The sequence below is a fragment of the Gavialis gangeticus genome, unplaced genomic scaffold, assembly GCF_001723915.1.
Source record: "Gavialis gangeticus isolate Ggan-Ray unplaced genomic scaffold, GavGan_comp1, whole genome shotgun sequence".
Classification (NCBI taxonomy): Eukaryota; Metazoa; Chordata; order Crocodylia; family Gavialidae; genus Gavialis; species Gavialis gangeticus.
In genome coordinates this window covers 76,992,013-77,008,093 of record NW_017729022.1, presented here as the reverse complement: position 1 = coordinate 77,008,093, position 16,081 = coordinate 76,992,013, and the positions used below count along the sequence as shown (strand labels likewise).

The 16,081-nt window shown below is 41.9% G+C and overlaps 1 protein-coding gene across 1 annotated transcript in view; it reads right to left on the bottom strand.

Annotated features, from left to right (window-relative positions):
• Positions 1 to 16,081, bottom strand: part of DGKI (diacylglycerol kinase iota) — a 244,967-nt gene that overhangs the window by 192,643 nt on the left and 36,243 nt on the right. Inside the window, exons 4-7 of the mRNA XM_019515441.1 lie at positions 15,335 to 15,391; positions 10,386 to 10,451; positions 4,295 to 4,366; positions 3,546 to 3,662 (exon numbers count right to left, since the gene is read on the bottom strand). Coding sequence (XP_019370986.1) covers positions 3,546 to 3,662; positions 4,295 to 4,366; positions 10,386 to 10,451; positions 15,335 to 15,391 — 312 coding nt within the window. The remainder of the gene's footprint in view (positions 1 to 3,545; positions 3,663 to 4,294; positions 4,367 to 10,385; positions 10,452 to 15,334; positions 15,392 to 16,081) is intronic.

Here is a 16,081-nt window from a genome sequence, read left to right as displayed (position 1 = left end):
TTTACTGCTGCAGTTGCTGAAATAAAATCCCCCCCCTTCCCCCATTCCCCATAACCCCTCTCCATTTACATATTACCAAGTTCAGGTGGGTCAGAAATGTTATGAAAATTAACACACTCACTGTATTTCAACTCTTAATTTAGCCAAAGCAGGCAATAAAGGGTGCAGAAAACTCACAGAACATTCATTAATCTTTTCTAACCTCAAAAAGGAAACAAAATGCATTCAGTGTTGTCCTCAGTCTTTATTTTATCCAAAACGGTCTCTAGATTCCTACCAAGCAAAGGTTCATAGACTCAGAGACCTGCAAGTCTGTACAGTTCAGCTAATAAACAGTACCTGCTGTTTTTTATTCAACCTTGATCTTCAACCAACAGCATCATTGCTTTAAACAGGACATCTGTTGGATCTGGCTAGGAACAGTGTTTGAAACATCAGTGTCAATATGTGAAATAGAAAAGTTAGGAATTCTAGTGAATCTCAGTAATGTGGAAAACTCATAATTTCGGAGAAAGTTATCTAACTCAAACTGTCCAAAGTTCAGATTAAGTAGCCCATTTTCTGTTCCTTTTGCCATAAGAAGGAGTCTTGCTCTATATTTCCTTGCTTTGGTACATAAGAAATGCTCTAGAAGGCATGCTACACTACAAGAACTGCACTGACTTGGATGGATCAATGGATTATACAAAGTGCATGGTCTTTTTCATCTCTGCCTATGTAATGAGACTGAAAGAGAATATGAATGTTAAATTAATGTAATGGAGCAAGCCAATGCCCTCAGGCCCTAACTACGGTAATTCCTGCAGAGGTTCTTAGACTTGTTCCTCAGATACTGTCTGTTGTTAAAGGGTGCTGGAACAGAGCACTTGTCTGAGCTTCAGGGCATCTGAGTTCTTTTCCATGATCCATCACTGGGCTGCTGGGTGTCCTTGGGCAAGACACTAAACTTCTCTGTGCCTCAGTTACCCCTCTATAAAATGGAGATACTTACACACAGAAATGTAATAAGAAATGTCAGCGCCCTGAGCAGACATACTGGTAACTGCTGCAAAGTAAGGCAGTCGATTGGGGGATAGTTAAAATATAATGGAATTTTTTGTCACTGCCCACACAGGCAAGACTATTTGGCACAATGATGCTACACTTCAGTGTTTAAGTATGCCAATTTTTGTCATGTTGATAGAGCCCATAAGTTTGCAGAAACAGTAGCAATACAACAGGTGAGAGGCAGAGAAGCTGACTATACATGTCCAGACCGTCATTTCAAATATATTCAAGAAAAGCAGCTGTGGGTGGACCACCAACATCCGTATGGTGAACTTAAGAAGTTCTGCATACTGTCTTGTCCATGAAAGGCTTCCTTCCCAACAGGAACTATGGGGGGATTTTTGAGGAAATAATGCTAGTTAGTGAAACTGTCTTTACAGCAAATAATTACTTTAAGGAAAGAGGATTATGTAAATCCTGGATCACTTCTAGAAGAGGAAAAATCTTCTTCATGGATGTCATTTTTCCCTTCTTCAAAAAGGAGAAGCACAGAACAGAAAAATAAAGTCAATTTTAGAGGTGTTCCAAATAAACTTGGATAGATTTATTGAAAAATCATTCGTGCATGATGTGGGGGAGACGCATGTTTGATTTTCTGAGGCAGATCCAGTAAAATCCCTTTCAATCCTTTCATCTACACTATCCCAGGTTTAATATTCAGAGGCTCTTTCTTAGTAGCCATAGCTTCAATAGTTTCAATGAAAGCTACAAGTGCACAGCATCAATGAAAGTCAAACTCTGTGATCTTCATGCCTTTCAAAAACCATAATCAGATACAAATAGTAGTCTAACTCCACTTGCCACCATCAGCAATGAAGTGAAAGTAGAGAAGAGAAAGTAGCCCAAGGATATGAAGCAGACTTCATTTGAATGTTTCCGAAGAGAAAGAAAAAACAGATTTACTCACCTGTATCATAAGCCCTCCCCCAGCACCAAAGTCTAGCCACAACAGTTACAATTACATTGTCTCCTGATCCTCAGAGGAGGCTGGCTCAAAGAGCATCACCCAGACCCCACTCACTGCCAGCTCTTCTCCAGCACAAACACCAAGACTCAATTAGTAGTTTTTAACAATTTTCAATGCATCAAATATTAGAAAAGGACACTAGTATCTGTGCAACTGGGACAGGAATATATTTGTACTCCAGGAAACCAGACACAGTATTATATAGTTTCCAGCATTGTGCAGTGGCATTGAATGTTGGTTGAGAGGCTACAAAAGACATTTACATGATGAACACCACACAACGGATGTTTTGACAATTTTCTAATTACGTAAGTGGGTCATTACATGTAGGTCTATCACCTGTCTCACAACTATCCAAACCATTCTGAATTTCCTTCATCCTGAAAAAAAAGACACTTGTCAACAGTAAAAATTAATTGCAGAACATTTATCAGGTCATCTGGGTCAAACTGTCCTTAACTGCATCACTAAGACAGTGCAGGAATGAAAGGGGGAGTTTATACTTTATTCAGGTTTAGTACTTCAACAATAGTGACCCACTATGCATGGAAACAGCATTGAAAGAACACTTTAGTAGCAGTAAAAACAAAGAAAAAGGAGACATCAGGGTAAAGGTGGGTACAGAAACTCATCTAATTTGCTTGGGGGAAAACAACAAAAGGAATAACAGCATCACTAGAATCCCGTTAAAATGAGTAAGAAATCCAGTTCAGGACTTGCCTATGGCCATTAGTAAGCAGGGATGGGCAAATCATTTATAACTAAAATGTTGCTATCAAATTTATTCTGCCAAGTCTGGGGAACACTGAAACATTTTTCTCTTATTTTCCAGATCATAGGAAACAAAAAAAATGTTTCAGTCAAATCTGGACTGAAACCAAATTTTAAGAAATATGAAATTTCCTGGAAACCAGAAATTCTCCTTTTTGGCCAGCTCCACTTTGGAAATCTTTTCCCTCCGGTGCACCAAGCACTGTCTCATCTTGTCAAAACTATACTGAATTCTGGTTAAACCTTAAAATCTACTGCTTGCAAGCATTAGGACAGGTAAGATAACAGTGGCATTCAGCAAGCATTCGGGTGAATAAAATGTGATGATTCAAACACCCATGGAAATCAAATCCAAGGAACATGAAGACAGCAAAGGCTAATTATTTGTTTCAATGCAAAATTGAATGCTTGTGAAAGCACTGTTCAGTGTTTGCACAGCTTTATTTAATGAAATATGCTTCAGTGCCTAAAACAGAGAAGATTCTTCCATTCTACTGAACTTGTGTAGGAAGAATAATCTTGAACTGGATTGCTTAGTGCCAAAATAACATTAATCACTAATTGTCTCACAGAAGAAAATGAAGGACCCCCACTAGGGGAGTCCATGGAAGAGCAGGATGTAAGTTGATAAGATGTAGCTGGGTGGGAAGGGCAAGGTCAGGTCAGACAAACATGCTTTGGTGGAGGACAATCAGGAGCTAAGCCAGGCTTGCCCCAGGTTGCCATACAGCATCAGAAACAGACTTCCGCATGCAGTTACCTGAGGTTTCTTCACCTTAATGATCCAAGTGGGAGGCACAATGACAGCAGCATGAGCCCCCAGGGAACACGGCTCCTCAATGTGGTGTAACATGAAACAGGTGACTTTGTTGTGAAACTATAGTAAGGGAGAGCAGAGCCATTAATGAGACGGATGGAATGCAAGAAAAGGAGGACAGACAGAAAAGTAGAGGGGACAGGAGAAAAGAGGGAGATGCGTGATACAGTGAGGAACATACCCACCATCAGCTCCATCTCCACCATCAGTTTTCTACACCAAGAGCTTTTTAGGAATATTTAACAAATGGCCACCTTTGTTTTTCAACCTTCCCCAAACATGCTCCATACCCCAAACATGCCCCTAATGATAACATTAAGACAAAATCCCAAATGGGCAAAATCATATAGCATGGAAACTCCTGTGTCAAGAGCAGCAGTGGTTTGCCTCTCACATTACTTTTGCAGAAATCTCTCTCTTGTCAACCCACAAACAACTTTTTGTTCTATTCCAAAGAAGGAAACCACACTTAGCTCCCCTTGGCCAGAAGAATAGGCTATCCAGGTGAAATATCCTTGAGGAAAAGGAACAGAAAGGGTTAAAATGAGCCCCTCCAGGGCTCTTCCCCATAATAAATTGGAATCCCAAGCAAAGGATACTAACGAGACAAATGAAGTCCAACAAAATGACCCCAAATGGCTAAAATCCACCACAGCTATTTACACTTCTCCCACCAAGTATTGACCACTTACCGCCTGCTTGCACCAGGAACAGCTGATGGCCACAATCTCTTTACTATGAAAGGAGAATTTTTGCTGAAACCCCTGGAACAGCAGGAAAAGATAGGACAAGAAAGCTGTCATTGCTTTCCATAACATTTGCATACTTATGATCATGCAAGAAAATTCAACAACTTTGGTTTTTGCCATATGTCTGAGTTGTGCTAGCGCAGTCAAATACAATGAATAGACCATGGATACTGTAAGCCCCAGGAATAGACAGTGCACTGAATGACCAGATGCATGTTACTCCTATTAATACAACAGTAAGGTAAACAACAAGGTTAAATCACACTCTTATTATAAAGTTCCCTATTAGCAAGGAATGAGACGTGTCAGTCCAGAGTTTCAGATTTTTGTTTTATACCAGTATTGGCCTCCCCTTTAAAATCCCCAAAACTATCAAATCAACCATAAAAATCAGTATATTCTTGGTAGGCCAAGGCAAAATCACTGCAAAATAGTAGAAGTTAGATTGAAAAAAAGATTCTTAAATTGGGACACCATTATAACAAAGGTTTTGAATATACAGTCTGACCAAAATATATTCGTAGGGCTATATTTAACTTTGTAGTCAAAAGGGAGGAAAAAGGAAGAAACATTTATGAAATACAAATTCATTTGATAGACTTTAATGGACCTAAGTGAAATTAGAACATTCCATGCCACAGGAAATTTGGACATTTGAACATTTGGGCTTGAATGAAAACTTAAATTAAACCATATTTCACAGGATTTTTTTTAAAAAATCTATCAAAATGTTTAGACATTCCCAAAATCAAAATGTTTGCTATAAGTTTGTTGAAAATGACCAAAAACACTGTTTTCAAGGCATTTCAACATTAAAATGCATTTTTCTATTTTGACATATTGCCTTGTGGAGTTGTAATTCAAGAACCAGATGCTCCCACCTGCAATTCCCCTAACTTTGTAATCAGCCTACATCTCCCATAATGCACCTACAGAGCATGGTCAATGGGAATCCCCACAGCATTGGAGAGAACTAAAGAGGGAAGAGAGCAAACTATAACTCCCATAAGGAAAAGTACTGATAGTGAAATGCAGTTTAAACAGAATCTTTTAGATCAGTCCAATATTAATATTCAAATCAAACAGACCCAAAACAAATTTTTCATACATTTTCAGGAAAAAAAAAATTTCTCCATGGAAATGTTCCAAGATATGGAAACTGCATTTTCCACTGGAAGATCATTCTGACAGAAAACTCCCAACCAACTCTACCTGTTAAGCTCTGAAGTGACCGCTAAATCATCTAGTGTCACTTCATATAAAACAAAGGTCATAGAGCCCCATCTAGTTACCTGTTTATTTAACCCAATAACTGGTGAGTTTTTTTTAAAGTATTTTCTTTTCCAGGAAAGTATCCAGTTAAGATTTGAAAGTTTCAATAAGTGGAGAATCTACCGTATCCTTTGGTCATTTGTTTGAATGGTTATTCACACTCACTATTAAGCATTTGTACCTTATTTTTCATTTGAATTTGCCTGGCTTAAATTTTCAGGCACAATGTGCCTCATACCTAGATGCCACATGAATATGTCACATTTGACTGATTAAATTCAGTCTCCTCAGACTCTGTGACCTGAATCCCCTGTCCCTGTCCCTCCCCTTCAATAGTCGCCCTTTCTAATTTGCTGATGTCCAGGATCAATGCCCTCCCTTCTTCTTTAGAGACAAGACTTCATTGTCATGATGAGCTCAGCCCACTAACCTCAGCAATGAAACAGACCCATTGATTCCAAAAGCTTAAGTAGTCCACCTGTCTCTTGTCTAAGTCAAACCATTGAAAGTGGGCACAAAAAACCCCACCAAACCCCGGCTCAGATTTATAATACATAAAACAAGTGTTGGGGAGTACAATGTTTGCCTCAATCTACTGGCAACCTTCCTACTAATGCAGCCCGCTATGCCATTAATCTTCTTCACAAGTGCACACTGTTGGCTCATATTCATCTTATTGTCCACTGCAACCCCCAGGTCGTTTTCTGCAGAGCTTCTGCTTAGCCAGTTGTTCCCCAGCCTAGACCAGTGCATGGGATTTTTCTGTCCTAAGTGCAGGATTTTGCACTTGTCCTCATTAAATCTCATGACATTTCTTTTTTGGAGCAATCCTCCAATTTGCTGAGGTCTCTCTAAATCCTAGCCATACACTCCTACATGTCTACTACTCCCCACAGCTTGGTGTCATCCACAAACTTGCTGAGGATGCACTTCATCCTATCTTCCAGATCGCTGATGAAGATATTGAACAAAACCACCCCCAGGACCAACACCTGGGGCACACCACTTGATACCAGCTGCCAACTAGACATCAAGCCATTGACACTACCCTCTGAGCCCAATGATCCAGCCAGATTTCTATCCACCTTACAGACCATTCGTCCAGACCGTAGTTCCTTAGCTTGCTTGGATGAATGTTGTGGGAGACCATATCAAAAGCCTTGCCAAAGTCAAGATATATCATGTCCACTGCTCTCCCCGCATACACAGATCCAGTCATCTCATAAAAGGCTGTCAGGTTGATGACTTGCCCTTGGGGAATCCATGCTGACTGTTCTTAATCACCTTCTCCTCCAAGTGCTTAGAAATATATTTCTTGAGGACATGCTCCATGATTTTTCCAGGGCCTGAGGTGATGCTGACCAGTCTGTAATTCCCCAGATCCTCCTCCTTCCCTTTCTTAAAGATGGGTACTATACTTGTCTTTTTCCAATCATCCAGGACCCCTCCCAATCACCATGCGTTTTCAAAGACAATGGCCAGCAGCTCTACAATCATATCGGCCAACGCCCTCAGCACACTCATGTGCATGGCTTCAAGCTCTGTGGACTTGTATACATCCAGTTTTTCTAAATGGTCCCTAACCTGTTGTTTCACCACTGTCAGCTGCTCACCTCCTCCCCAAACTGTGCTGTCAAGTGCAGTAGTCTGGGAGCTGACCTTGCCTGTGAAGACTGAGGTAAAAAAGCCATCAAGTACTTCAGCCTTTTCTGCATCATCTGTCACTAGGGTGCTTCCCTCATGCTTTCCTGATCTTCTTCTTGTTGATGATACAGACATACGCACACATGTACATACACATACACATATGCAGTACACAGTGCACAGCACTCAAAGTCATACTGAGTAGGCTCATGTTGTCTCCATGAGCCTATTTATCTTCATGAAAATGTAATTATTTTACTTCAGTTAGGGAAGTAATTCACAATCTATCACTATATAAGTTGTCTTTGTAAAGCTCTTTGGGCTCTACCAATGAAAACCCGGTATGAGAACAGGGTAATATTTATTATTATATTATTAAGCCCTGGATGTAGTTTTGTTTTAAATCCAGTATGACTTGCACCAAATTCTCCAAAGCTGTCTTTCTTTTTGGCCAAGGGTATGATAGGTAGAGCCTTCTAATTCTTGACCACTGTTGGAATACAGCAGGGGAGGTGTGCACCAAACACTGATGATTGATAGACCACTTAAACATCTGATAGTTATGGTTTATGTGGTCACAACCCAATTCCTGACCATCAAACTTCTCACAACAACAAAGTACTACAAAACTGGCATCAACTAAGACCTTAGAATAGTAATACTATTAAAGAGACCTACAAAACTGAATGACAAATATTGCTAAAAATTTGAGGCACAATAGCAGAGCAATAAGGGGGGAAATGATATTGCACTCTTCTTTATTCTATCTGCTAAAAAATGTCAGCAACTACCTCCTTTTAAGACAATAACGAATTCAATTAATTCTCTTACATGAAAAAAAAGTACTGTCCTCACTTATCCCATCTTCTGGACAAATGGGATCTACCACAGAAGATGGACAGAGAAATCTATTTGTTTCACTGATGCCATTCACCTTCCATCTACTGAGCAGGCTTTGGCAAACTTTTCAGTTTCCTGTATAGCTGGTACACAAAGGTACTGTAGGCCATTGGTTAATCACCTCCAAATTCTGCTCCTACACAAACCTATAGTGTGGGATTTTTAATGTAAAACCTCAGAGAAAAGCTCATGTTTTGCTATCCTGCATCAGACCACCCATCTATCTACTCCAATAACCAACACCTCAGCCATGGCCAATATTGTTTAGAAGGAGGAAAACAAAAAATTAAGCTAACATGCCAAGCTAAGGATATAAAGGAAAATTAATTGCTGTCCACGGGCTTATGACTGAAAATATGAGATATGATGATTATCCTTAATCTTTGCTTGCATTACTGTGAGTGTTATTAATGTTCATTAAAATATTTAGCTCTCCGATTTGAGCCCAAGATTTGACTGATGACCTCGTATTACAAATGAGACCCACAGAATGATTAGATACTCCATGAAAAATACTTATTTTATTGCTCTAAATTTACTACCATTTCATTTCAATGATAGCTTCCTTTTTCTTACGTGACAGGGGAATTAATTTAAGGCAGAAGCTCAAAAAGCAGGAAAATGGACCACAAGGTAGAATATATCTGGCTGGAGAGGAGTTTACTTTGGCATTGAAATAAAGTATTACAAAGGAAAATCCCTTTTTATTTTCATCTTTCTAGTTTCTGGGTAGAGAGGTCTGCTAGAATATACCCATAGAAGTGCTGACTATTTATTGTCCACAAGGAGAGTAGCTACCTCCTTTGACATTCACCCCAGGGAGTCATCTCCAGCGTGTTTCAGAGCAAACTGGTCAGGTTAGTAATAAGAGTATATCATGTGCTGGTTCTACTACATGTATTAACACAATATGCAGTGACTGTTCAACTTGCCTAATGAACTCCTTTGACACCAGTAGTAAAGATACAGCACAACTCCCAGAAAGGCAGAGGCACAAGAAAACATGGCTCCAATGTCATCATGTGTCATGCCAGCTTAAGAATCCTGCATGTACATGCCTCACTGCTCGTGATCACACACCATGAATGAAATATTGCATCCTGTTGTCACTAGTGCTTTAGAATGATATGGAGTCAAACTGATACAAGTCTCTTCTTCTAATACAACAGAGAATGTGTCAAGACATGGGTTCTGCCCTGGCCATGTACAATGACTGAAGCTGCAGAAGCTGAGGGTAAGAGGGAACTAGAAGCACAACTTAGTGCGGAAGGAAAAAAAGTTTACTTGGGTGTAAATTGGGCCATATAGACCACTCATGGGTCCACAGAGATGCAGCTCTGCCTTAATTAAATTGAATGCTTATCTTGCTGGGATCCTATGACCCCAACTGACTTCCTGCCCTTTGGGTGGGGGGCTGGAAACGATGATCTTCCGAGGTCCCTTCCAGCCCTAATGTCTGTGAAATCTTGCAGTCCCCCTACAGCAGCACAGCAAGCTTTGACAGTACCTGTGCCAGACACGGTAAGTTTACTGTGCAAACATGACCTTAATTTCAGTACCACTGATAAGCTTGGAATGAATGCAGTACAAGAAGAATAACTCCAACCCTCAGTTCAGACTCAGGCTAAAGCCTGTCCCAAGTCACCCCAAATAGACACTTGGTCATTCAGGCTGGAGAGGCAAAGGTGACCAGGTGTGAGGATAGCTACATCATTTCCTTGTGTGCCACTGTCTATAGAAACTGGTGTGCCTTAACCACAGTAGCTTTGAATTTGTTATTATTATTATTGTTGTTGCTATTATTTTAACAGGCTTGGAGAGTTGAACTTATGAGTAGAAAAGTTCTGTGTAATTAAAGTTTTCTTTGACCTTTTCTATTACCAGTGGAAATGGGCTTTCACTGTCTTGTGCAGTGGAGGATACACTGAACAGCCCAAAGCAGCCAACACAGCGAGAATCTGGAAACAGCACAATAGCCTTTCACTTTCAGAGACCTGGGTTTAGGTCACCAGTGCAACAGATTTACTGTCACCATTCTGTTTCCCATTTGTATGCACCAAAAAAGTACTGCACTATTCCACATGATTCCCTTTCTCTGCCCAAGAGAGACCCAGAGCTAGAACAGAACAGAATAATTAAATGGCTGGGTGGAGCTCTATTAATCTGAAAGTGCCTAGAAATCTCGTCACAAGTTTTATGATCTGTATATACTTCTTACCTTTCCACATTGTTTACATTTTCCCTCCTGCCTTCGCCTGTGCACCCAGTGATGTCGGACAAAGTTCTGCAGGAGGAGGACAGAGAAAATACATTAATAAATGATAGTGTCTAACAGTTACCCAGCACTTCCCGTACAAAGTCATTTACGGAACTGTGAATAAGAATCACTTCAGTCACAACTGAAATGTGGTTGCTTGTGGAACAAAATTTGGCAGTTGTTTAGCATTGATATGAGAAACAAATAGAAATACAAAACCATATATACAACTGAAATTGCAGGAAAAATGTAGGTACAGTGCATATATTCATTACCCATTTTGGAATATGGCCAAAAGAACCCTTCTGCTACTTTTCTACAAAAGGAATAGAGCAGATCACAGCACAGACAATTAAAAAACAAGAGAGAGAAATGAGTTTACAACAATCTGTTTACCCATGGCACAAGGCCTGATTCTCTTCTCCAGTAAAGTCAATAAGAGATTCACCATTGAGTTCAGTAGGAGCAGGTTTAGTCTCATTAGGCAAAAACACGAGTTGAAAGGGTGCAAGAAACTCCTTACTCCTCTGCACAGGCTACCCACATCATGGGCTACAGTAAAGAGAAAAAAGGAGCAGTATCTGGTATTCCACTGCAGATATAAGAAGAAGTCAGAGCTCTCACTTTGTCCCCTCAAAACACCAGCCAGCACAGCTGAACAGATATAGAAAGGAAGTGGCCTGCATCTTCTGAAGATTGGTCATGTATTATTTTCCCCTAGAGAAAAGGGAGAGACTAGAACAGGTTGGTGGCCAAGTCACCAGGTCTGCTCATGGGGCTTCAAAACTATGTGTGGTACACTGCTGTGAGCTGAGAGTGAAGTCTCAGTCAAGTCCACACTTTATATCTTTACCTTGCAACCATGAAGAAATCCACCTCCTAAATCTGATCCCACCCTCTGTAGACTCATTATCCAAAGGGTTTATCAATAAGGCTAGGAAATTATGATCAAAGAAAGTAGGGCTGGAAGGAACATCACAAGGTCCCCTCCTCAAGGCAAAATTCACTAAACCATTCTAGCCAAGTGTCTGATCAAAGCGCTCTTGAAAATTTCCAAGGATGGAGATTTCACAACTTTTCTAAGTAGCCTGATCCAAGCTTGACCACACCCTCATAGTAAGAAGGCCTCTCCCAGTCTCCAAACTCAATTTCTCTGCCGAAAGCTTGGAACCACTACTCCCAGTCCTGTCCCCTACAAGCACAGAGAAGCTTATCTCCATCCTCTCTGTAAATGCCCTTCACGTATCTGAAGACAGTTAAGAAATCACACACACACACCCACCTCAGTCTTCTCTTCTCCAGATTCAATACCCCTAGTTCATTCAGCCTTTCCTCGTAAAACGTGCTTCCCAGGCTTCTAATTATTTTGTTACTCTCCACTGGACTTTTTCCAAACTGTCCACATTCCTCTTGAAGTGTGAGGCCCAAAACTGGACACACTACTCACTAGTGCTGAATAGAGCAGAAGAATTACTTTCCTTGATTTGTAAGTGACACTCCTGCTGATACAACCCACCACTTTGTTGGACTCCTTTGCAACAAGCACAGACAATCAGGTAACCCTCAGGTCTTTCTCTGCAGTACTGCACTCTACCCACTCATTCCCCAACCTGTATTTGTAAATGCTATTTTTGTGGCCCAAGCGCAGGACTTTGCACTTGTCCTTTTTGAATTTCGTCTTGTTGACCACAGATCATTTTTCCAGTCAATCCAAGTCATTCTGAATCCTAGCCCTAGCCTCCAGAGTGTCTGTAACTCCATCCAACTTAGTATCATCCACAAATCCACAAAGTGTTCCCTCTAGAAACAGGAAATTCATTTGTTAAAGCAGTGTTATCTTCTAGGCCAATCTCAATTTAAATGCCTTGACATCTAAACATCACTGTGCCTAAGCATGTTCACCAACCCCTTAGGGTACATCTACAGAGCAAATGAGACTGATTGTAGCATGAGTCAGCATTCCTCGCCTTATGTTTACACCAACTAGTAGTCCAAATGCAATTGCATGGATTGGCAAACATACAATACATCCAGAGTTTCTGATGGGTTTGTACAGTTTGCACTAAAGTCCATGTCATAGTTTTCACCAGTACTGTTGGCTTTAATCTAGTTAGCACAAGTAACTTGTGAGAATCCTAGAATCTTAAGAAATGAGGGTTGGAAGAGACCTCACGAGGTCATCTCATCTACCTCCTGATCAAAGCAGGACCAGCCCCGACTAGATCATCCCAGCCAAAGCTTTTTCTAGCCGGGTCTTAAAAACTTCTGATGATGGAGATTCCATGGCCTATTCCAATGCTTTACTACCTTCCTCATGAGAAAGTATTTCCTAATATCTAATCTAAACTTCCCTTGCTGCAGCATAGCTCCTTGTTCTGTTATCAGCCACCACTGAGAACAGTCTAGCTCCATCTTCTTCGGAACCACCCTTCAGATAATTGAAGTTTGGTATTAAATCGCCCTTCAGTCTTCTCTTCTCTAAACTAAGTAAGCCCAGTTCCCTCAGCCTCTCCTCAGAAGTCATATGCTCCAATCCTCTCACCATTTCCATTGCCCTCTGGTGGATTCTCTCTCCATCTGTCCTTTCTCTAGTGGGGGGCCCAAAACTGGACACACTACTCCAGCTGTGGCCTCACCAGTGCCAGATGCAGGGAAATAATCACTTCCCTTGATCTGCTGGCAACACTTTTACTAATACTGCCCAGAATGCTGCAGGCACACTGTTTGCTCATATTCAACTTATTGTCCACTGTAACCTCTGCGTTCCTTTTCTACAGAGCTGCTGCTTAGCCAGTCAGTCCACATCATCCAAATCATTAATGAAGACATTAAAGAATATGAGGCCCCTGAAGAATGCTACCTGAAACCACCTTCTTCTAGCCAGACATTGAGCCATTGATGACTTGTTGAGCACAATTATCCTACCAATTATGAATCCACCTCACAGTACTTTTGTCTAGGCTGTATTCCTTTATCTTTTTAATGAGAATGTCATGGGAGACAGTGTCAAAAGTCTTGATAAAGTGAAGGTATATCACATCCACTGTTCTCTCCCATCCACAGAACCTGTCACCTTATCATAGAAAGAAATCAAATTGGTCATGCATGCTCTTGATAAATCCATGCTGGTTCTCCTGAACTCCTTCTTCTCCTCTACATGCTTCACAACAGATTCCTTGAGGACCTGCTTGATGATCTTTCCAGGAACTGAGATCTAGCAGATTAATTGATAATTCCCCAGATATGCCTTCCTCCTTTCTTAAAGATGGTACTATATTTGCCCTTTTCCAATCATCCCGGACATCACTGACCTCCAAGAATTCTTAAAGGGGATAGCCAATGGCTCTGAAATTACTTCAGCCAATTTCCACAGTACCCCAGAGTGACTCCCATACAGCCCTGCTGAGCTGAAAGCATCTAGAACAGACACTGGACTTATCCTAGGCCTGACTGTCCAGGGTTTTGACCTACATCAAAACAGGCATGGAGGCAGTCTTTTACACATGCAGGGCCCGTTCTCCCTCTCCCCCACCGTTTCCAGTCCGGGCCTGTTCCTCCCCACCACTGTGCTCCAGGTCTGGTGCCACTCCCCACCACTCCTGCGATCCAGATACACCGCCGTTGCCCCCCACCCCCACGCTCCAGGTCCACCCAGCCCATATTCACCTGCCTCCCCTCCCCACTCCCGTCCTTCCCTCCCAGCTGTTGGCAGGGCCCAGTGGCAGCAGGGCGCTGTCATCATGCCTCCCCGGCCAACTTTTGTCGGGGGCTGGTGGTGGCAGTGGCGCACTCCCCGCCATCATGGTGGGCAGGGATGGAATCCTACATTCGGCCCTGCCCCCACTTCTTGTCTGGTCAGTAGAGAATGGGCCCACTCCCCACACCCTTGCCCCCACCACTTCGGGGCTAAGCCCCATCCCTCCCCCTTCAGGGCTGTTGTCAGGGCACTGCCACTGTGCCCCTCCTCCCCCTCCCATGCTCCTCTGTGCCTCCCTGTCCCTGCCAGATTTTCTCCGGGCCCAGCAGCTCCATGTCCCCCCGCATCCGGCCCCACCCTCACTTCTCGTCCTTGGTATCACATGAAAGGAGAGGGGTGGGGTGGCAACGCCAGTGGTGCTGGTCTCACCTCCCCCATGCTCCAAACAGTCCTTGCTGCCCCTTCACCGTCACGGCGGCACTCCATCACACCATCTCCTGTTGAATGCTTGTAGAGCACTCTGGCTGTTTCAGTCAGCCACTCAGAGTGCAAACAAAGCATTGTGGACAGACAGACAGACTAAAGCTTTTATAATATTAGAATGTCAACAACTCTATTTGCTGTACTGCATTGGCTTATTTTCCTTGTAAAATGCATTCTTTACTTCTTATGTCATTAATATTTATGTAAGAGCATACAGTATACATAATGTGCCATATTAACGTCACACCTGGCATTTTCACTTTCATTTCTTGCTGGCTTATAGTTTTCAACTCTGAAGAGTAGTGAAAGTCTTAAATACTGAGAATGCAATTGAAAAATGAGACCCAAAAGAATATGTTAAAGGAAAGAAGTAATGGAGGGAAATAGAGAAAATATAAAACAGAAGGATTCATTTAAAGGTAAGACATAAGGAAGGATAAAAGAATATTTAAAAAGAAAAGTAAAGGAGTGGGGATTTTAAAAAAATAATATGGATGAATGAATGAGGAAAGAGGAACAAAAGGAGAAATGGATCCTCTTGATATAACTAATGCAGATGTTTGCCTAGGGTTCATTTTACATTCACTGTGAAGAACACAATGTGTCCCAAAAGGGACTCGTCCTCTTTCAAAGGCTCCATTGAATCTAAAAGCACCATTTCATCTCCAGACATAGATGCATCAGGTGCACAAATCATTAGGAAAGCAATCATTTGCCACAATCTACTTACTTCTCTTGGAGATCTGGAGCCCCCCTCACGGAAAGTTGGTTTGCAGTGGAAATTTATCTGCCATTTAAATGAAAAACAAATGGTCACAGAGAATCCTTTTAATTGTGTGGAGGCACAAGTAGGACTCAGAACCAGCTGTAAATGTTGACAACAAACACAGTGATAAAAGGAATGAGAATGATTCCATTACATGTAATTAGGTTCAGGCTTCTAAAATTCCTATTAAAACCAAAGAAAAAAACATCTTTGAGCCCAGCAAATTACTTTGCCTCTGCCAACACAGCCTGTAGTCTGCCTCCCCACATTACTAAAGTCTCCTCTTCCCTATGTTGTGGCTCTCTGTTCAGTAACTCCTCTTAACCTGTCTTCCCTTCCCTAAAGAAGACAGTGTTGCATCAGTTTAACCTTGCTTTTAGGGCTGACAAACGATTAAAAAAATTAATCTCAATTAATTGTGAGATTTAAAAAAAATAGTCACAATTAATCGCCAATATAATTGCACAGTTAAAAAATAGCACTCCCATCCACCCAACAACCCAGAGCTTGTGTACCCTGTGGCTCCTCCCCACCACCACCAACAGCCCCAGCCCCAGCCCCAGCCCGCCCCACACCCGCTCCAGACTCCCACCAGCCAGAGCAGACCAACCGCTTGGAACCCGCGCACACAGCCCTAACCCTAGCTCGCCCCATGCCTGCTCCAGACTCGCCTACCCATGCGGACCTCACCCACCCCATGCTCCTCAGTGC